The following is a 22,523-nucleotide window of genomic DNA, read 5'->3' on the forward strand; positions in this document are numbered from 1 at the left end:
ACAGGTTAGGGAGGCAGGGACGAGCTGGACTGGTTTTGGGATGCGGTAGGGGGAGGGGAGATTTTGAAACTTGTGAAATCCACATTGATACCATTGGGCTGCAGGGTTCCCAAGCGGAATATGAGTTGCTGTTCCTGCAACCTTCGGGTGGCATCGTTGTGGCACTGCAGGAGGCCCAGGATGGACATGTCGTCTGAGGAATGGGAGGGGGAGTTGAAATGGTTCGCGACTGGGAGGTGCAGTTGTTTGTTGCGAACCGAGCGTAGGTGTTCTGCAAAGCGGTCCCCGAGTCTCCGCTTGGTTTCCCCGATGTAGAGGTAGCCACACCGGGTACAGCGGATGCAGTATACCACATTGGCAGATGTGCAGGTGAAGGACCCGTCCTGATCCGAAACGTCAGCTTTTCTGCTCCTCTGATGCTGCCGGGCCTGCTGTGTTCCTCCAGCTCCACACCTTGTTATCTCAGACTCCAGCATCGGCAGGTTCTACCATCTCACTGACGTACAGTCGCTCGCCCCGCCCTCCCATTGTTCGCGCACCTCGGGAACGGCTGACGCTCTACGCAAGGGGCGGGGCGCGGACGTGGTTAAAAGGGAAGGAGGTTGGAGAAGGGATCCGCCAGCTGATTGGGTTCAAAAGATGAAAGACGTTTCACATTCACGAGCCGGCGAGCTAGTGGGCGGGGATAGTGTGGCGATATCGGAAGCTGATAGGTGGAGGCTACAGCGAATGGGCTGCGTGTTTGTTAGGGGTTGGTCAAGATGAGGATGCTGGGCCTTGGTGAGGTGTAAGAGGAGTAAGTTCCAAGTTTGAGTTGTGTGTTCTTATCAGAGCAGTATAAAATATATTGGGCCTGGAAGAGAGAATGCAAGTCACCGGGAGGAAGGATAAACATAGATTCTACTAGGACGAGAGAGAGGGATGAAACAAAAATCTGAACTTGCTGGTAAAGCTCAGCTTAGATGAGCCCTCCATTCTGAAGAAGGGTCACTCGACCCGAAACGTTAACTCTGATTTCTCTCCACAGACGCTTCCAGACCTGCTGAGCTTTTCCAGCGATTTCAGTTTTTATGTCTGATTTTCAGCATCCGCAGTTCTTTCGGTTTTTAAGTGGAAATCTCTGACTCGCATTTAGTTTTATTTAATGAATATCTCTTAGGCACGACAAGCAATAGGGTGAGGAATGGCCCATGTTGGGTGTGCATCAAGAATGTAAAGTGCTAACATTCGAGAGGATGTGAAGCTCTGGAGATTGGGAGATTTGCTTGAATGAGTGGAGTGGAGTGGATATCATAGGAGTGATCTTGAGTCAGGGCGCAGAAGTAGGAAAGGATTTCGTGAGTATTAGAGAGTGGTAATGGGGTTTATTGGAAATTCATAGACAGCAAAGTAAAGTTGTCGTAGTCTTACCAGACCATAGGGCTGCTCTTCCCATTAGAGAGAGAAGGCTGGTGGTGGTTTAAACTGAGGATCGCCAGATCTCAGGCGAGGTGAGAGGTTGAAAAGGAGACTCCTTCATGATAACCTCAGTCCGTGCAGGAATTGAACCCATGCTGTTGCCCTCGCTCTATATTGCAAGCCAGCTGTCCAGCCAACTTAGCTAACTGATAGAGAAAGTAGGAACTGCAGATGCTGGAGAATCTGAGACAACAAGGTGCAGAGCTGGATGAACACAGCAGGCCAAGCAGCATCATAGGTGCAGAAAATTTTTCTGATGGGTCTAGGCCCGAAACGTCAGCCTTTCTGCACCTATGATGCTGCTTGGCCTGCTGTGTTCATCCAGCTCTGCACCTTGTTGTCTTGGCTAACTGATACCCTACATTATGCAGAAGCTTTTCAGAGAAGCTAAACAAAGAGCTTGTGTGTTTTGAAGTGTAAGATTTCAAGGGTATGAGATAGAGTGGATACCTGGAGGATTTTCCCCTTGTAGAGTAGACTAAAACTATGGGATTGTGTTCTTGCAGGAAGATGGGTGACAGGAGGTGTAGTCTAGGTTCTTGCCCACCTTTCTGCAAGAATATGATCCCCTACTCCCGATTCCTCCACCTCTGCCATGTCTGCTCCCAAGATGGGGCGTTCTATTCCCGAACATCCCAGAAGTCCTCTTATTTCAAGGACCATAACTTCCCCCACTCGGTGTTCTCGACCGCATCTCTTGCGTTTTGCGCATCTCTTGGTTTTGCGCACCTCTGCCCTCACTTCCACTTCCTGCAACAAAAACAAGGACAGAATCCCCCTTGTCCTCACATATCGCCCCACTAACCTCTGAAGTTACTGGTGGGTTATGCCCCTGAAGTTAGGGGTGGGTTATGCTGTATCATTTGAAGTGAAAGGGACTCCCTTTGCTGTTGACAGAAACCTGCTCTGATCTCTCACCCTCCTGCACGCTGTCACTATGGTTTACCCCCAGCTTCCTGGCTCCAGATCAAACTATGTATTCAACGTATCATTCTCCGCCACTTCTGCCACCTGCAATCCAACCCCACAACCAAAGATATATTTCTCTCCCACCGCTATCAGCCTTTTGTAGGGCCTGTTCTCTCCGTGACTCCCTCGTCTGCTCCACACTCCCCAATAACCCCACCACCCCCAGTACCTTTCCCTGCAACCACAGGAGGTGCTACATCTGCCCCTACACCTCCTCCCTCAGCTCCATCCAAGGAACCAAACAAACCTTTCAGATCAGACAGACGTTCACCTGCACATCCGTCAATGTTTTCTGTCGCATCTGCTGCTCCCGATGTGGCCTCCTCTACATTGGGAGACCAAGCTAAGACTCGGAGACCGCTTTGTAGAGCACCTGCACTCTGTTCGCAACAAACGACAACACCTTCCAGTCGCGAACCATTTCAACTTCCCCTCCCACTCCCTGGGCGACATGTCCATCCTGGGCCTCCTCCAGTGTCGCAATGATGCCACCCGGAAACTGGAGGAGCAGTACCTCATATTCCGCCTTGGGAACCTACAACCCAATAGTCTAAATGTGGACTTTACCAGTTTCAAAATCTCCCCACCCCCCGGCTTCATCCCATGTCCACCCCTCCCTCTCATCCACACCTCCTTGACCTGACACAACCTGTCCATCTTCTCTCCCACCTGTCTGCTCCTCCCACCTCACTGACCAATCCCCACCACTGCCTACCTGCACTCACCTATCACCATCCCACCTACCTTCCCCAGCCCCACCCCTTCTCTCTGTTTATTTCAGAGTCCCCTTCCCCCTCCCCTGTTTCTGAAGAAGGGTTCCAACTCGAAATGTCAACTTTCCTGCTCCTTTGGTGTTACCTGGCCTGCTGTGCTCCTCCAGCCCCACAGTGTTATCAAGTGAATGCAGATGTTTACTAGAAAGAATCTAAGTATAGCCATGCTACTCAACAAGGAACTTCAAAGTGGTAACAGGGTAATACTTCACTGGAGGTTTGAGGACCTACATGGCTTTTGCTTCTAATATTTCTATTCAGACAATTTAAAATAGATCTTCTGTGGTGTAAAACAGGTGTTTTCTTTTTCCTTTTATGTGCAATTTGATATCCTTTTGTTGAAAGTAAATGGGCAACCTCTACTGGATATGTCCAGTGACTGACCACAATGATCCACAAATTACAAAAATAGTATTTATGGTCTATTGATTATCAATTTGAGTATGGTGGGTGTGCTGTCTGCTTGGAGGCTTTATATCGAGCATATTGTATTCAGTACGATGACATCGGGAACATGACAGACAGCATCAGCCCAGATACTATCTGAGTGGAGGCACAACAAGGTCCTGCTTTTAGAAGATATTATTCAGCCCCATGTGTTGTTGCACTGGTCCAAGACTTTAAAGGAGCCCTGTAACCTATGGATTCTATATATTATGACGAATTCCTGGCTCAGTCTTGCTTTCTCCATATAAGAGTAAATAATTATAGTTATTATTAACATTAACATAACAGATGTGCCAATATTTCAAATTTCAACTTCTTATAGTTTTGAAATCCAAATTTAAATCAGCATTTTGTGCTTCCATTTTTCTCTCTCTCCTCCCACACTTCCTCTCACAAAGCTGTCTCTCTCTCTCTCCTCCCACACTTCTTCTGACTATGGCAGCTGTTACTAGTAGTCAGGACTCGTGTGGTACAGTGGCAGTGGTTCTACCTCTGAGCCAGGAAACCTGGGATCAAAGTGTTCAAGATAGGTATTAACAGGCTGAGGCAGTAGGCCATGGAGGGAATGGTGGCACCCAACTGCCTACCTCTTGCGTGCTTCTGTCCATGCTCAGATATCCTCAGCGAGGGAGTATGCGGTATCAACTGGCATGTTTCAGGCCTTCCACAACTAGTGGCCACGGTGGGGCTAGGGTGCATTAACATGGACCCTATTGGCAAGTTCATGATGCATTATCATTTGGAACCTTGATCTAAAGAGGACAGAACCATGTGTAGCTTTAACAAGGGTTTTGTTAAAGACCTCTCTTAAATACATGAAACAAAATTCCAGATAATTCTGCCCTCTTTAGAGTCAATATTCCAAATAATAATGCATCATGAATCTTCAGGATCTAGAGGAGCTGGACAATCAAGTTCACCTGTAGTGCCCATGGTGGTCATTGTGTGCTGTACCATTGCATCTTCTGAGGCTTTCACATCAGAGATTGGAATGAGTCCCTTGGGGCTTGTAGCTGAAGCATGTAAAAGTTTACCTGTGCAGGAGGTGAGAAGGATGAGATTTATGGTCATATTTCAAATTCGTTGTGATTGCGAGCACACAGCATTCCACAGTAGCAGAATCTGAAAGAGCATTGAGACATTCCTAGGTGTTTGCATGCTAGAATTAGTGAAATGCACATTTTCTGGAACCCTCAATCAATTTGAGTCCTTACTATCTCAAGTAAAAAATGTCACCTGTAGGGTTGCAGGCTCTCCCCTAATCCTCTTAGAAACCTTCTGTCTCCGTTGCTGACAAGGCTCCTCAATCCTTGTCTGGACCAGTGGTGCAGCCCCACTCATTTGTAGGAAACCCTCCTCAATGGCTGTGAGGATGGCCAGGTCGATGCCTCCACCTGCTCTCTTCTTCTTTTTCTTGTCACCATGTGCCCACTTTTCCTGCAATTAAGTGTGATAGAGCATTGACATGCATCCTCAGGGGCAGTCATTCCTCCTCAGTAATTTTTTTTATTCACTCTTAGGATGTGGCTGTTGCTGTTTGGCCAGCATTTATTGCCTGTCCCTAGTTGCCCTGAGAAGGTGGTGATGAGCTGCAATCCACCTGCTGTAGGTTAACCCACAATACCCTTAGGGAGGGAATTTTAGGATTTTGACCAAGCGACAGTGAAGGCGAGAGATATATTTCCAAGCCAGGATAGTAAGTGACTTGGAGGGGAATTTTATAGGATTGAAATTCCTATGTATCTGCTATCGTTGTCCTTCCAATTGTTATGCATTTGGAAGGTGCTGTGTAAGAATCTTTGGTGAATTTCTGCAGTGCGTCTTGCAGAAAATACACACTGCTGCTTGCTGAGTATTGGTGCTAGAGGGAGTGGATGTTTGTGAATGTGGCGGCAGTCAAGTGGGTTGCTTTGTCTTGGATGGTGTCGAGCTTTTTGAGTGTTCTTGGAGCTGCAGCCATCCAGGCAAATGGGGAGTATTCCATCAGACTCCTAACTTGTATCTTGTAGATGATGGACAGGCTTTGGGAAGTCAGGTGAACTACTCACTGCATTATACTTAGCCTGTGACCTGCTCTTGCAGTCACCGTAATTATACGGTAAGTCCAGTTCAATTTCTAGTCAGTGGTAACCCCTGTGATGGGGATAAATGAGTGATGGTAATGCCATTGAATTTCAAAGAGAATTGGTAGATTGCCTGGTATTTGTTTGGCATGAATAATACTTCGCACTTTTTTGACCAAGCATCGATGTTGTCCAGGTGTTGCTACATTTGGACATGGACTGCTTCTGTATCCAAGGAGTCATCAATAGTGCTGAAAATTGACCAAGCAGCAGTGAGCATTAAAGTGTACACTGTCATCACATAGTGGACATGTCACTTGTAACCTTACAATGATGGGAAGGTCATCAATGAAGCAGCTGAAGATGGTTGAGTTGAGGACACTACCTTGATAAACCCCAGCTGAGATGATCTGGGGTTAAGATGACTGACTTCAAACAACCACAACTGTCTTACATTGTGCCAGGTATAATTCCAACCAGTGGTGAGTTTTTCCCTGATTTCCATTGATTCAGCCTTTGCTAGAGCTCCTGCATGCCATATTCAGTCAAATATGGCCTTGATATTAAGGTTAGTCACTGTCACTTTACCATCTCAGTTGTGAACTTCATGTTCTGCCAAATCATTGCTGGGCAATTAGCAGAGCTGAATCTAATGGCTTCAAATCTGCTTTATCCCCACATTGACCTCTAGATGATGTATTTTGACATTTGTGAACTCTCTTCTTACACTTTCAGGAGTTAAACAAGATGATAACCAGATGACACCTTGTTCACTTAAATATTCCTCTGTACTAGAGATTTATAGAATACATTCATTTCATGAGTGAATGAAACACAGAAAGGAAGAGGCATTACCATGTCATTGATGGAGGTAGGAAGCAATAATCCAATAATGGAGCCTTGTTGTACCCAGCAATTAATACTCAGTACATCTGAGTAGGTCAAATCAAAACATGCAAATTGCTTCCTGTCTGTGTCGGAACTTTGGAACGATGAAAGAGCAATTTCTCAAAGTCCGTCATATTGCAACTTCAAAAGAAGAGTAGCATGATTCCCATCAACAACAACAAAAACAAAGTTGCTGGAAAAGCGCAGCAGGTCTGGCAGCATCTGTGAAGGCAAAAACAGAATTAACGTTTCGGGTCCGGTGACCCGTCCTTAGAACAGTTCTGAGGAAGGGTCACCAGACCCGAAATGTTAATTCTGTTTTTTCCTTCACAGATGCTGCCAGACTTGCTGAGCTTTATCAGCAACTTTGTTTTTGTTCCTGATTTACAGCATCCGCAGTGCTTTGGTTTTTATTTAGCACGATCCCATATCTAAAATGCTTTTCTGGGATCCGTGAAAACCTCTACTATGTCACTCTTGTGCTGAGGAATTTGATATTCTATCCAACACCTCAGTGAGTGCCAAGTTAGTGGAATGATGTTATCCAAAACTTTTCACTGAAAGAGTTCAACAGATCATTGAAATAACAGATGTCAGAGCAATGTCGTAGCTGCTTTGTGGATAAAGTCATTTCTATAGAATCCCTACAGTGTGGAAACAGGCCATTTGGCCTAACAAGGCCACACAAACTCTTCCCCCCATTTTATCCCTGTAACTCTGCACTTCACATGGCTAATCCACATAACCTACACATGCCTGAACACTGTGGGCAATTTAGCATTGCCAATCCATCTAAGCTGCACATCTTTGGACTGTGGGAGGAAACCAGACATAGGGAGAACGTGCAAAATCCACGCAGTCACCCGAGGCAGGAATTAAACCTGGATCCCTGGTGCTGTGAAGTAGCAGTGCTAACCATTGCGCCACTTGAATACTAACTTTTCCTGATGCATGAATCAGAACAGCTATATCCTGTTACATCTTGGACTTCTACAGTCAGTCATTCTCCATTCACTTTTTCACTTGTCCTGCCAAAGTGAGTAACTTTCAATTTTCCCATATTGTACTCCTTTTATCAGATTGTTGCTCAATCACTCAACCTATCCACCTGCAACCTCTATGTCTTTTTCACAACATACTTTCCTCCTGTCTTTGTACCATTTGCAAACTCAGGTAGCATACCATTGATCGCTTCATCTACGTTAGCTTTCCACATATATGTTGCTAGTGAATAATCTGGTCAACCTTGCTACAAAAACTGGTTTTGAAGGAGCACTCGATGGTCAAGAATGGGAACCCTGGATGATCTTTTTGCCTGTTTTAAAAGAAGTGGTAATGTACCTTGGAAGAAGAAAATATAAACTATATTTTGGTGAAAAACATGCGACTTCTTCCTCATATCTATTTTATCTCACTTAATTACAGTTCCGTAAAGAGGGGAAAGGAGGCCAATTGCTCAGTGTTCTCTTGCAAATGCTTTTTAGGGAAGATGAAAAACAAAAGAAACAAAAATCCAATAATATTAGACCATAAGATATAGCAACAGAATTAGGCCATTCAGCCCATCAAGTCTGCTCCATCATTTGATCATGACTGATGTGCTTCTCACCCCTATTCTCCTGCCTACACCTCATAACCCTTAATCCCCTTATTAATCAAGGACCTATCTATCTCTGTCTTAAATGCACTCAATGAGTTCCACAGATTAACCACCCTCTGGCTGAAGATATTCCTCCTCGTCTCAGTTCTAAAGGGTCAATTCCCTCAGGTCCCAGATTCCCTGACTATTGGAAATATCTTGTCCACATCCACTCTATCCAGGCCTCTCAGTACTCTTGTAAATTTACAATCAGATCCCTCCTCATCCTTCTAAATGCTATTGAGTGCAGACCCAGAGCCCTCAACTGTTCCTCCTATGACAAGCCCTTCATCCCCGGGATCATTTTTGTAAACCTCCTCTGGATGCCCTCCATTGCCAGCACATCTTTCCTAAGACATGGGGCTCAAAACTACTCACAATATTTCAATTCGGTGTTAGGATTGTGTGTTGTAAAGTTGGAACAGAAAATGTGCACTTAAGTAACTTTGTTAAACTATGACAAATGCTTACCTTCTCTCTTTTCCGTTCCATTGCCTAAATCTCAGTGTTTCTTGCACACTGGAGTCATTAGAAAACCACAGCTCTTTCTTTCGCATTGAGGCAAATCTGATTCTTCTTGTGCATTACCTACCATCATATATTTATGGTTCCTAATTCTAAACTGTCCCTTGAGCATAAATATCTTTCGCAGTTAGTACATCAAACCATAAGAAATAGGAGCAGGAGTAGGCCATGAGGCCCATTGAGCCAGCTCTGCCATTCAACAAGGTCGTGGCTGATCTTTTTGTACACTCAGCTCCACTTATCCGCCTGCTCACCATTGCCCTTAATTCCTTTTACTGTTCAAAGATCTACCGTCTTTGCCTTAAAAACATTCAAGGAGGTAGCATCAACTGCTTCACTGGACAGGAAATTCCACAGATTCATAACCCTTTGGGTGAAGTGCCTCCTCAACTCAGTCCTAAATCTGCACCCCCTTATTTTGAGGCTATACCCCCTTCTCTAGTTTCACCCGCGAGTGGAAACAACCTCGCTCCTTCTATCTTATAAATTCCCTTTATAATTTTTTAGATTTCTACAAGACCTCCCTCTCATTCTTCTAAATTCCAATGAGTATAGTCCCAGTCTACTCAATCTCTCCTCATAAGCCATACCTCTTGATTCCAGAATCAACCAAGTGAACCTCCTCTGCACTCCCCTCCAGTGCCATTACATCCTTTCTCAAATAAGTTCTTCATAATCTTAAAGAACTTGATCAGGTCACATCGTCAGCATTTTTTCTGTTCTGAGAACACAGCCACAGCTTGTTCAAATTTTCCTGCATGTTATATTTTTCTTATTTCTGTCAGGATATTAGTATATCCTTCTTGCATATTACCCACTGCCTTTCTATCCATTTGGTGCAGGTTTCCTGCTATCTTGTTGTGCTTGTGGATGTTTTAAAATGCTAAGGAATAAAAAATAAGTACCTAGATAAGGGAATACACTTTTGAAAACCTGATTTACAAATTTCCTGGAAATAGGGGTGCTCTCTATTTTGGGGCAGTTAGGCCAGCCTTTATTGTTCATCCCTCATTGACCTGAAGAAGGTGCTGGTGAGCTGCATTCTTGAACCTCTGCCATTTCAGGTTGTAGGTACATCCATAGTGCTGTTCAGCAGGATGTTACTTGAGCTTGACCTAGTGATCATGAAAGAACGGCAATATTTTCCAACTCAAGATGGTGTCTGGCTGGAAGGAGAAATTGCAGGTGATGGCTGAATGTGTAGGTTTGGAAGGTGCTGTTGAAGGAGTCTTCATGAGTTTATTGAGATGTATACACTGCTGCCAATGTGCATCTTTGGGGGAAGGTGGTGGATTGGGTGCCATGTAAGAGGGCTGCTTTGATCTGGATTGTATTGAGCTTCTTAAGCATTGTTGGTGCTACACTCATTCAGGCAAGTGGAAAGCATTCCTTTGCACCCAAGACTGATGTAGATGGTAGAATGACTTTGGAGAGTCAAGAGGTGAGTTGCTGACCATAAAATTCTTAGCCTCTGACCTTCTCTTGCAGCCACAATATTTATATTTCCCAGACAATGACAATCCCAGGATGTTAGTTTAGCGGATTCAGCAATGGAAATGCCATGGTACATTTGAGGAATGATTAGATTCTCTCTTGTTGGATATAGGCATTTCCTGGGACTTAAATTGCATTAATGTAAATTGGTACTTATTGTCCAAGCCAAAAAGGTAATCTGTTTTTGCTGTTTTTGGGTGAGAGATGTTTCAGTATCTGAAGATGGTGCTGAACATTGTGCAATCATTGGCGAACATCCTCACTTCTGACCTTTTGATGGAGGGAAGGTCACTGATGAAGCAGCTGTAGACGGTCGGGTCTAGGAGACTACCCTGATGAACTCCCACAATGACATCTTTCGACTAAGATGACTGTCCTCCAAAAATAGCAGTCATCTTCTGTGTAAGATTTTGGAGTTCATGTCAACTTTAATTTTAAGCCAATTTCAATTATAGTCTGAGTTTTAAGAGAACCAATCTAAAATTCTACTAGTCTTGATTAGTTACAAGGTACAAGTATGTTTTGTCAAGTTTTACAGAATCTATTAAGTCTATCATAGTAGTTACAGAATAAATGATCATTTAAAATAAAATCAAGCTGTAGATTTCAGCTTGTCCGCTTTGGGATATGATACTGGTTTGACTCGATGCTGGTTTCTTGTTCTGTTCATTAGAAGTTCTTCTATTTTTGACCTTCCTTGTGCACTGAACAACTAAAACAGAGCAGCATAGTGGCTCAGTGGTTAGCACTGCTGCCTCACAGTGCCAGGGACCTGGGTTCGATTCCACCTTTGGGTGACTGTCTATGTGGAGTTTGCACATTCTCCTCATTCTGCATGGGTTTTCTCTGACTGCTTTGGTTTCCTTCTGCAGTCCAGTGATTTGCAGGTTAGGTGGATTGGCTGTGCTAAATTGCCCATAGTATCCAGGAATGTTCAGGCTAATTGGATTAGCCATGGGAAATGTGGGGTTACAGCAATCGGATGGGGGGGTGGGCTACTCTTCAGAGTGTCGGTGTGGACTCTAGACTGCTCCCACACTGTAGGGATTCTATGATTTGTTCTTCAATTTTATATTTGTGTAAAGCTAATGTCTATTAAAAGCAACACTGACTTCCCTTGTGAACTTTCTAGTTACATTGAAATATATCAGTGATAAATTTTTGTAACCTTGGTTGATTGCCTGTTTTCACTTCTAGCAAAGTTCTTGAGCAGATTTCAATTATGTATAAATATATATTTGCACTTTTACAAACTCTGAATATGAAGCTATCTGATTATATTTTCCATTATGTCCTCTTACCCTTAAATTTATACTTCTCAGTAACTTTTATTGTGCAATTGTTCAAACTTTATGGAAAATCCTTTCTTTAAATTTTTGAGAACTAAAATTCTAAATGTATTTCATTTATGCAATTTGAGTGTCAATGGCCAGGCCAGCATATATTGCACATCTCTAATTGCATCAAATCGTTTTGGTTCCGGTGTTTAGGTGCTCCATTATTGCTGTAAGGAAAGGAGTTCCAGGATTTTGATTCAGCAATAATAAAGAACAATGATGTCATTCTAAGTCAGAATGATATTTGATTTTGCTGGGACCTTGCAGGTGGTTGTATTCCCAAGCTTCTGTTACACTTGTCCTTATAGGTGGTAGAGGTTTCATGTTTGGAAAGTGCTATTGAATAATGCTTGGTCAGTTATTGTAGTACATCTTGTAGATGGTATGCTGGAGGGAATGATTAAGGTGGTGGATAAAATACCAATCGAGTGGGCTATTTTCTCCTGGATAATGATGAGCCTCTTGAATGTTGTTTGAATTGCACTCATCCAGACAATTGAAGTGTATTCCATTACATTCTTGACTTGTGGCTTATAGAAATTGGATAGAGTTTGGGGAGTCAGGCAGTGAGTATCTGCTACAGAATTTCCTGCCTTTGACTTGCTTTCGTTACCAGAGTGTTCTTATGGCTTGTCCGGTTATGTTTCTAGTCAATGGTAACCTCCAGGGTCTTGATATTTGGGCATTGTATAATGCCACTGAACACCATGGGGGGATACAGTGGTTAAAATCTCTTCCATTCAGGTAGTCTTTGCGTGGTACTTGAATGGGGTGAATGTTACTTGTCACTAATTAGCCCAAGCCTGAATGTTGTCCAGGTCTTCCTGCATGAGGGCATGGATTGTTTCAGTATCTGAGGAATCGCAAATGGTTCTGAACATTATGCCATCATCAACAAACATTCCCATTCTTGACCTTTCTGGTGGAAGGAATATCATTAATAAAACATCTGAAGATGGTTGGGCTGCAACACTGTCCTAAGGAACTCCTGCCACAATCTCCTGGGACTGAGATGACTATCCTCTGACACCCATAACCAGCCTGCAACAATCACAGGGACCTTCCTCCTTGCTAGTTTTGGTGCAGAGTTTTCTCCTTGGTTCCCATTGACTTCAATTTCGCTTGGGCTCCTTTTTGTCACACTTAGTCATATATATTTTTGATATCAAAGGTGGTCACACTCAACTCACTTCTGGAATTCAGTTGTCTTAAGTATTTTATTCATGTAAAAAACAGAAGCCTATCTGACTTCAGCATCACCAACCTGCAGAAGTGTCTTTTCAGTATCAGCAAGTTAGATGGCACCACCACATCAGTTTAATAATATCTTTAATTAAAAATTAACCCTGGATCTTGGAAAATACTGCAGACTGTTGGGCAAGTTTGACCTGTATTTGTCATTTTATTTCAGTGAAACCTGGATTGGAAGTTACTGAATAAACCAAAATGGTCCTAGTGTTCCCCAAAATTTCCCTGAAGCCAGAGGTGGAGGCATATCTCCTAAGTGTCTTTAAAAATAAAGAGGTAATGATGCTTTTAAAGAAATGTCATTCAGAAGAAGTAAATTGAAAAGATACTATTAAGAATTATGAAATAATAGGTAGTACTCTGACTCAATGGCATAAGTTACTATGGCACATATTTAGATTGTAGCGATTGCTAAAGTTCTTTGTAAAAGGCAATGAACAAATTAAATTCAAATATTCAAAATCATTCAAAAAATTAGTCATTGATTGTAATGGAGAAATTCAGCAGCATTCCACATTTCTTTAGAGCCAAATCAAATATAAACATCACGGCTTAACATTTTAATCGCGTTTCTGACAGTAGCATTGGAATGAAAAAGAGGAAACAAATAAACAGATTGCTGACTCTGGGGATTCACAGCACAGTCTATAGCAGTGCAGGTTTTCCTTCAACAACAGGACTTCGGTATTTATCTTCCCTTGACGTTTAACTCAGTTATAATACAGGAGATATTTGTCATGAGCCTTGACAATCACTGTCGAAAACTCCAAGCCTATAATTTCAAGCATAGTGGCCCGAATTTTGAGAGCTGGGTTTGGAATCTCCATTGCCCACTTACTTTTAGAGGAATTTTCGAGACAAACTTCCATGAAAGATCTGCAGTGCAGTCCAGGCGAGGACTCCGCAGACAGCAATGGTGTGAATCGGCATTGTAACCATGCCCGCTTTTGCAGCAGCAGATGCTGTTTATCTTGATTTAAAGGACACTGCAACAGCTATTTAGAGAAGGTAAGTGAGGGATTACAGTGCTGGGGTTGCAGAATCAGTGGTGGGGACTGCTGGATTGGGGTTTATAGTTGCAGTTTGGCTTTGGTTTCAGTTGTGGGCAGCATGGTAGTATAGTGGTTAGCTCTGCTGGTTCACAGCGCTGGGGGCCTGGGTTCGATTCTAGCCTTGGGTAACTGTCTGTGTGGAGTTTGCACATTCTCCCCATGTCTGAGTGGGTTTCCTCTCACTGTCCAAAAATGTTTATCCTAAATTGCCTTGTGCTGTCCAGGGATGTGTAGGTTAAGTGGATTAGACATGATAAACGCCGGTATATGGCGACATGGTAGGGAGTGTGTTTGGGTGGGATGCTCCTTGGAGGATCAGTGCAGACTCAATGGGCTGAAAGCCTCTACCTGCACTGTAGGGATTCTGTGATTCAGTGGGGATCTGGAGTGGGGGAGGGTGGTTTTAACAAGTCAGGGTGGGGGAGTCTGGTGCTTGTGGAAGATCAGTGGTGAATCAGTTTCAGTTTTATAGTTAGCCAGGAGTTAGAACAAGACTTCATCCCTTTGACTTTTCCTTGCTAACTATAAGGTAAGTGAGGTGGAACTCTGAGGCCTCTATTTCTAACTCAGTCTTTGGTACTTTTTTTGGGGGTTTCCAAAATTCAACTTCCTGATAGTTCTTGTGGAGTCAGCTGCATAGGTTCTTCCACATGGTCTCAAAGTACAACAGGTACCTACACTTCAACGACTACCATATTCTTAATGCATTTTCTGGGCCTTTAAGTCCTACAATTGCTAATTCGATGCACCTAAAAACTGATTTTACCATACTGTTTAATCATGTTTCTTAATTCTTTATTTTAAGAATATACATTGTATCTTTAGGTTTTGGCAACTTTACAATCTGAACAGTCCAAGTTTAAATTTGAAACTCTATTGAGCCGTTTATCGCATCCTCCAGCTTGCACATGCATCAGGGTCAATACTTGTGCAGCCTCCACTGATGAAGTTAAAAAGCTGTTGACAGAAGAGATCCAGAAGGTTTGATCTATTTCAATTTGTTCGTACTTTAAAGATGTGAAATTGTTCTCTGACTTCACGAGGCTAACCAGACCTCCCTATCTCATTTTTTTCTGTATATTATTTTGTCTGAATATAATATGTTAAGTAACATATAGATCACAATGAGGTTCAGAACAACACCACGATTAATTTATTTAGAAAAGTTACCAGCAAGTTATTCTATTTAAATTGTTGAGCTATGAAGTTTGGCAATACAAAATTATTTATTTTAGTTTAAGTACCCATACAATTTATGTTTTATATTTACAATAGTGTGCCCCTGGCATGTTATGTTGAGGATGGTTGATGATATACTGTCCATTTTCCCAAACAGGTTTTCACTCACCTGCACAAATTCTAATGGCGCACACTGAGAAATAATTGCAGACTGAGAAATTACCTGCCTGTCCTTTAGGAAATTCAGAATGACTGATAATTAATATGTTGGTTGTGTGCTTTTAATTTATAATTGTCGTTGATACTCTCTGGCAAAAAATTTGTAATGTTGAAAAACTGCAAGTTAAAAATCATTAAATTTGTTTACAGTCACATGCACATTTTCATACAGTCATAGAATCCTATGGCACGGAGACAGGCCCTTCGGCCCAAACTGGTCCATGCCAACCAAAATGTCCACCTATGCTAACCCCATCTCCCTGCACTTGGCCCATATCCTTCTAAACCTTTCCTATCCATGTATTCGTCCAAATGCCTCATAAACGTTGTTAATGTACCCGCCTCGACCACTTCTGCTGGCAGCTTATTCTATATGCGTACCACCCTCTGTGTAAAAAAGTTGCCCCTGAGATTCCCAATTATTCTTTCCCCTCTTACCTTAAACTGATGCCCTCTAGCCCTCGATTCCCCAGTCTTTGGAAAAAGACTGAGTGCATTCACCCTAGCCATGCCTCTCATGATCTTATACACTTCTATAAGATACCTCCTTAGTCTCCTGCGCTCTAAAGAAAAAAGTCCTAACTTGTCCAACCTCTCCCTATAACTCAGTCCCTTGAGTTCTGATTTTAAAACAAATAAAATGGATACAAAAAGCAGAAAGAAGCTTTTTTTTTGCAAACAATCAAACTTTTGGACAGTTTGGCCTTATTTACTAGCTTTCTGGGGAAATGCAAAGCAAAAGTGCATGGGTTGCAAACTTTCTGAAATGAATGGTAAAATTTCAATTCCAAAGTGGTAAGAATATCAGTAAACTGAAGTCAAAATTTTCCTTGAAGCAAATTGTGCCATCCATAAAACACTGTTTTGTTTCACAGAGGTTTTGAAAAACTAGATATTCATTGTCTCTCTATAATTAATGCTTTATTTGATTGTATTCTTCCAATGAGATGAACTGAGATCTGACTATATTGCCCGCTTAGCTTATCTGCTGCTTCTTGTTGGAACAGTGGAAGCTGAAAATTGTGGCAACTGGCTTTTTTTTTAATTCAAATGAACTGTTCATTTAATTTTCATGCACTTGCACATAAAATCACTGAGCTACAAAGAGAAGATCCTTTATTGTCACGTGTACTCTATTGTAGGAATAGAATGAAAAGCTTTTACAATGTCTGCCTCTTATGACGACATCTTAGGTACAAGTACCCAGGTACAAATCTTGAATACAATGGAGGAATAAAAGTAGTTGCATTACTTTCAAGTTTAAAAATAAGTTAAAAATAGGGCATCATTGAAGGGTTGACATTACAGTAAGGTAAGAAATTTCAAATAAATATTAAATTATAGCAGCTTAGTGCAGGGCCTTTGCACATGGTCTGACTGCCGTGCCAGACCCCAGTCCAACAGCTATTCACACTCCACTCCGAGCCTCCAGTCTGCTCTGTACCAGCACTCAGCTGCACCAAGGTAAGCTGTAGCTCTGTCTCCCCCATGCATGTCTCCATCAGAGGCTCACTGCTCCGGGGCTGCTTCCCCACACTGTTCCATGGGTTGCAGCCCACACGCAGCACCTGGGTTCGTGCCTGTGCTGTTCTGGGGCTCGCAGCCCACGTGCTGCACCAGGGCTCGCAGCCCACGCATTGCACCAGGTCTCGCTACCTGCGCTGTTGTGGGGCTCGCAGCCCACGTGCTGCACCAGGGCTTGCTGTCTGCGCTGTTCTGGGGCACGCAGCCCATGTGCACCAGGGCTCGCTGCCTGCGCTGTTCTGGGGCTCTCAGCCCATGTGCTGCACCAGGGCTCGCTGCCTGCGCTGCTCCAGGGCTTGCAACCCACGCGCTGCACCAGGGCTCGCTGCCTGCACTGTTCTGGGGCTCGCAGCCTACGCGCTGCGCCAGGGCTCACTGCCTGCGCTGCTCCAGGGCTCGCAGCCCACGCGCTACACCGGGGTTTGCTGATTACACTGTTCCATGGCTCACTGCTCCAGGACTTGTTGCCCACACCTGCGGCTACTCTCGGTTTTGTCTCCGGGGCTAAGAGGAGAGAAGGAAAAAGAACAGGCAGAGCAAAGGAGCTCCAGCAGGAGCACACTACTGTGCCGCCATCTTCATGATTTTGAACACTTGGGGTGATTTGGGAAATTCAGGGTTAAAGCCATAGAATCATACAGCAGGGAAACAGACCCTTCGGTCCAACCAGTCCATGTGGACCATTTTCCCAAACTAAACTAGCCCCACCTCCCTACGCTTGGCTCATATACCTCCAAATCTTTACTGTTCATGAACTTATCCAAATGTCCTTTAAATGTTGTAACTGTACCTGCATCCACCACTTTCTCTGGCAGTTTGTTCTACACACAAACAACTCTGTGTAAAAAAAATTGCCCCTCATGTCCTTTCTAAGTCTGTCTCCTCTCACCTTAGACACTTCCACCCTAGGGAAAATACTCTTGTCATTCACTTTATCTATGCCCCTCATGATCTTATAAACCTCAATAAGGTCACCCTGCAACCTCCTATGCTCGAGTGAGAAAAAGTCCCTTCCCATTTCTATTTTTATAACTAAAATTGTCAGTTCCCGGCAACGTTCTGGTGAGTCTTCCCTGAACCCTATCCAGTTTGCTAATATCCTTCCTTTATCACGACGATCAGAAATGCACACAGTACTCCAAAGAGGCCTCATCAATATCCTGTACGACCTCAACATGACGTCCCGACTCATATACTCCAAGATCTGAGCAATGAAGGCAAGCATGCTAAAAGCCTTCTTAACTTCCTAGTTACCTGTAACACAAATTTCAAAGTATTATGTACCTGAATGTGTAGGTCTCTCTGGTCTACAACACTACCCAGTTGAAATGTGACACATTGGAAGATCCTGGAATCATGTAATCTCGGTGGAGGTCATTCAGTGAATCATGCTTATGGTGGTCCTTTGAAAGAGGTCATGAAGTTATCACATTGCTTTTTTTTTCTCAAATAGATCTGCAATTTATTGAGACTAGAAAGAGTAATGCGAAAGTGAAGATAACTAGCACAGGACCAGTTTGGATTTGTTTTTTTTTAACTTAAGCAGTTGGTTGACTACATTACATTTAATGATAAACAGACTCCAGTTATTTTCATAGTTAATTTGTCTAAATCACACATTATTTATTTTTTAAAAAAATAAGTTTTCAGAGCACAATGTAATGCTGCATTTAAGAAGAAAGAAGCAATTTTTATTTGAAATTTCCATTGTTCTGAAATATACTTATTTATAATTTAAAGTTGCAATTTTTGGTGATGTCTCAACCTCAGTGCAAATATTTGTAAGTGCTTACCAGTCTACTGATGGGCAGGAAGCTTGTGTTTCCAACAGCAATGTCTCTATATCCATAGGCTGTTTGTGACTCTTGTGGCAGTTTTTGTTCACATATGTCTAGTTCTTGAGAGATTTACACTATGTCATTCACTTTAAGCCTTTTAAGTTATAACAAGTGTAATTTAGTCATGATCCACTAATTACTTAGAGAGAAAAACAACAAGGAATAAAATCATAAATGAAACTTAACATTGAAATGAACAGAACAACCCAGTAGTATTTGTTGATAATTTCTTAAAAATATGCATTGTTAGAAACTTTTGATTTAATTTAGATTTTTGTATTTTGTGTTAAGGAAGAGACAACATGGTTTTAATTTCATATTAAAGTTGGTCTTGTGGACCTGGTTCCAGGAAATCTGGAAGCCTCTTGGTATATAAACGCATTTTAAGGGGTTTTACAACCTTTGAATGATTAACAGCCCCAATCAGGGAACTCATATTCTAATGAGGTCCACCTGGCTAACCTCATTACAATCACTACAGTATTAGCATCAGCTAGGATCATAACAGTGTGGAGGTATCTAAAGTCAGAAAAAAGACAAGTATTTTATAAAATGGGAAAGCCAGTACAAGGACAAAGATATATTACTAACTGCGATGTTAATGATCAGACAATGCTTAGAGAACGCCATGCAGATTTGAGTGCAGAAGTAACAGAATTAACAATATTTCTACTGCCTTCAACTCTGTCACGATGATGTCATGAAGGGAGACTTGAAATATAGGAACAAAGTTCTGCAGCAGAGAAGCCTGAGAAAATTTCAATACAGGTTTTTAAAAATATGGGAAGATATTTTTATAGTGAAAGCTAGGTAAGAATAGTTCTTTTAGTTGAGAGTCCAGTGTGGAGACGTCAACTTAAAATCAATAGAGTGGAGATGTTAGATGAAATTGCCTGAAACAATCTATTCGATGGAATAGTTGAAGCAGAATGCAGAGGATTTATGGTCCAAATGACACTCTCCTGCATTGTAAACATGCATGATTAACCTTGGAGGGGGTACAGTGTAGGTTTAAAGAATGATACCTGGACTTCAGGGATTAAGTTATGAGGAAAGGTTATACAAATTAGGCCTATTTTCTCCAGAAGGTTTAAGGGATGATCTGATCAAAGATTTCAAGATATTAACAGGAAAAGACAGGGTAGATAAAGATAAACTATTTACATTGGTTTTGGATTCTAGAGCTAGGGGGCATAGTCTGAGAATTAGGGCCAGACTGTTCAGGAGAGATTTTAAGAAGCTCTTCTACACACGAAGGGTAGAAACTGTTTCAAACTCTCTTTCACAAATGGCAGTTGATGCAAGATATGTTGTTAATTTTAAATCTGAGATAATTTTTTGTTAAGCAAAGGTATTAAGGGATGTGGGCCAAGGCAGATATGTGGAGTTAGGCCACAGATGAGCCCTGATCTCATTGAATGGTGGAACAGGCTCGAGGGACTGAATGGGCTTTTCTTGTACCTATGTTCCTATCAATTAGATGCAGAAGTAGGTTGTTTTGCCCCGTGAGTCTGCTCTGCCATTAGATATGTTCTTGTCTTATGTCTGTTTATTTTAAAAGACTAATTATAAGTAATACATGAGATGCTATTCATTACTGAGCTTAGAGCAGAAGGAGCGTAAAACAAGGAATATATTTTTAGAAGCAACAAATCGTAATTTAAAAGCATGCTGCATACTTTTGAACAAGTAAATAAATTAGTGTGAGGTTTATTTGTGTTAATTCACTCAAGTTTTCAAGAGTTTTCAACGTGCTTTTTTAGCAAAATTATACATATCGTTAAAATTAAAAATATTTTGGTAACTTTGAAGCTTGACTTAACTAAGACATTTATATTATTGAATTTATAGCAGTGTAAAGGATGGCCTATGAGTGATATTCCTGTACTGGAACATCCAGAGCTTCCAGATGTTCTTCTAATACCAGTTATTGGTCCTAGGTATGGATATACATTGAGATTGTAGAAAGAAATTCACTCTAGAATGCTCATTAACATTGTTCCTTAACTTCCTTTCCTCCCTCCCAGATATTCCATCATTCTCACTCCGCCCTGCCTCCCCCCGCCCCCGAAACTCAGCCTCCTTCCCTTTCCGTGCCCACCCTCCTGCACTTACTACTTCTCACCCTCCATTTTACACTCCTCTTTTTCTGTCTCCCTCCCTTTTTCTGTCTCTCCCTCCCTATCTTTCTCTCTCACCTCTGCTTTTCCCTCTCCCACTCTGTCCCTTTCTCTTCCTTTTTCTCTTCTCCCTTTTTCACTCCTCCTCCCTTTCTCTCTCCTCACTCCCTTTCTCTCATCGTCTCTCTCTCTCTCTCTCACACACACCCTCTCCATTCCCCACGTCTCTTTGCCCTCCCTGCCTCCCTTTTTCTCTCTATCTCTCTTCTCCCTTCTCTCCATCCCACCTCCTCCCATGACCCCTCAATTTGACCTGCTCCTTATCCTCTATTGTCTGTTTTTTTCTCTCCTAAAAAAAGTCATGACTTGATTTTTAAAAAATTGCCATGTCTTTTTAAATCAATATACACTTGAAATAAAAACCGAAAGAACTGCGGATGCTGTAAATCAGGAACAAAAACAAAGCTCAGCAGCTCTGGCAGCATCTGTGAAGGAAAAAACAGAGTTAACGTTTCGGGTCTGATGACCCTTCCTCAGAACTGAAATAAGTTGTGAACTGCATTAAAATGGATTGAAAGGAATCTAATTCAACATTACATGGTCCAGGAACTTTGTTTGAAAACAGTTATTTTGTGTTTCTAGGATAAATCTGCAGAGGCATTCTATTGAAGTGATTGTGGGAGCACAGTGTGGGAATGCTGTACTTCGTGGAGCACATGTTTTTATTCCTGGCATCCTGTCAGCTCCAAAATGTAAGCTGTGTTTACTTACATCATCTTACTGGTCCTCTGAAGAAAATTATTTTTATTCTAGAGTGCACAGCCATGTCATAATGCTTCATTAGTTTAAAGATTTAGTGTACAGTCTTCTTCAGTTATATGGTTCACTGCCATACCACATGATATATTTATTCATTTAGGGAAAAGAGATTGCTGATTGGAGCTACATGTAAACAAGCTTAAAGTACCATTTTGCATTTCTTTGTCACCCATTAACACCAACCGAAGTTACAAGCAAATCGTAAAAATCCATCTATAAAGTCCAAAGTTAATCCTAGATTTTGCATTGCACTTTCATTTGTTTATCCGGAAAAATGAAAATGCTCTTTCTTTGTTTCAGTAATGAAAGCTGGAGGTGCTGTTTCTGTATATTCCGATATTGGTGGCAAATGTAAACGGGGTGCATTGGAGTTCGTGGGAACAAAAATATTTGTAGGGAATGGAATTGCTGAATTAAGTCGCAATGAAATATTTTGCTCAAACTGCCCTTTAAGGTAAATGTTTTGAAGTACTGTCTGCTTTTGTACACGGCTGCATTATTATTTCCAAAATAAGTATGTGTATTGATCAGAACCAAAACTTATATTAATCTTATTAATCTTATCACAGTGCTTGCTAAATTATAGATGTGATCCACTCTTTGAATATTCCATTCCTGACTCTTGTGAAAGCTTTTTAACGTGTCTAACGAATATCTGAGATTTGGGACGCACATGGTGCGTAAATTGTTGGGGGGTTTTAATTCTTAACTGTGTATTTTAAAAATAAATGTGAAGGATAGAAATAGGATCATGGGAATCTTATGGAGCAGTGGTAGTGTCCCTTTTTCTGAACTAGAAGACCCAGGTTCAAGTCCCAACTGCTCTAGAGGTGTGTCATAATATTTCTAGACCTGTTGATTAAAAACAATCGCGAAATAGGATCATCGATAGATAGTCAGCTCAGTTTATTTTTCTGTCTCCTCCCACCAA

At 42.0% G+C, this 22,523-nt stretch overlaps 1 protein-coding gene across 1 annotated transcript in view; it reads left to right on the forward strand.

Annotated features, from left to right (window-relative positions):
* Positions 1-6,155: 6,155 nt before the first annotated feature.
* Positions 6,156-22,523, forward strand: part of nsun6 (NOP2/Sun RNA methyltransferase 6) — a 30,836-nt gene continuing 14,468 nt past the window's right edge. Inside the window, exons 1-6 of the mRNA XM_048606948.1 lie at positions 6,156-6,174; positions 13,005-13,117; positions 14,719-14,874; positions 20,505-20,593; positions 21,416-21,525; positions 21,893-22,046. Coding sequence (XP_048462905.1) covers positions 13,040-13,117; positions 14,719-14,874; positions 20,505-20,593; positions 21,416-21,525; positions 21,893-22,046 — 587 coding nt within the window. The 5' untranslated portion in view covers positions 6,156-6,174; positions 13,005-13,039. The remainder of the gene's footprint in view (positions 6,175-13,004; positions 13,118-14,718; positions 14,875-20,504; positions 20,594-21,415; positions 21,526-21,892; positions 22,047-22,523) is intronic.

The sequence above is a fragment of the Rhincodon typus genome, chromosome 2, assembly GCF_021869965.1.
Source record: "Rhincodon typus isolate 14 chromosome 2, sRhiTyp1.1, whole genome shotgun sequence".
Lineage (NCBI taxonomy): Eukaryota > Metazoa > Chordata > Chondrichthyes > Orectolobiformes > Rhincodontidae > Rhincodon > Rhincodon typus.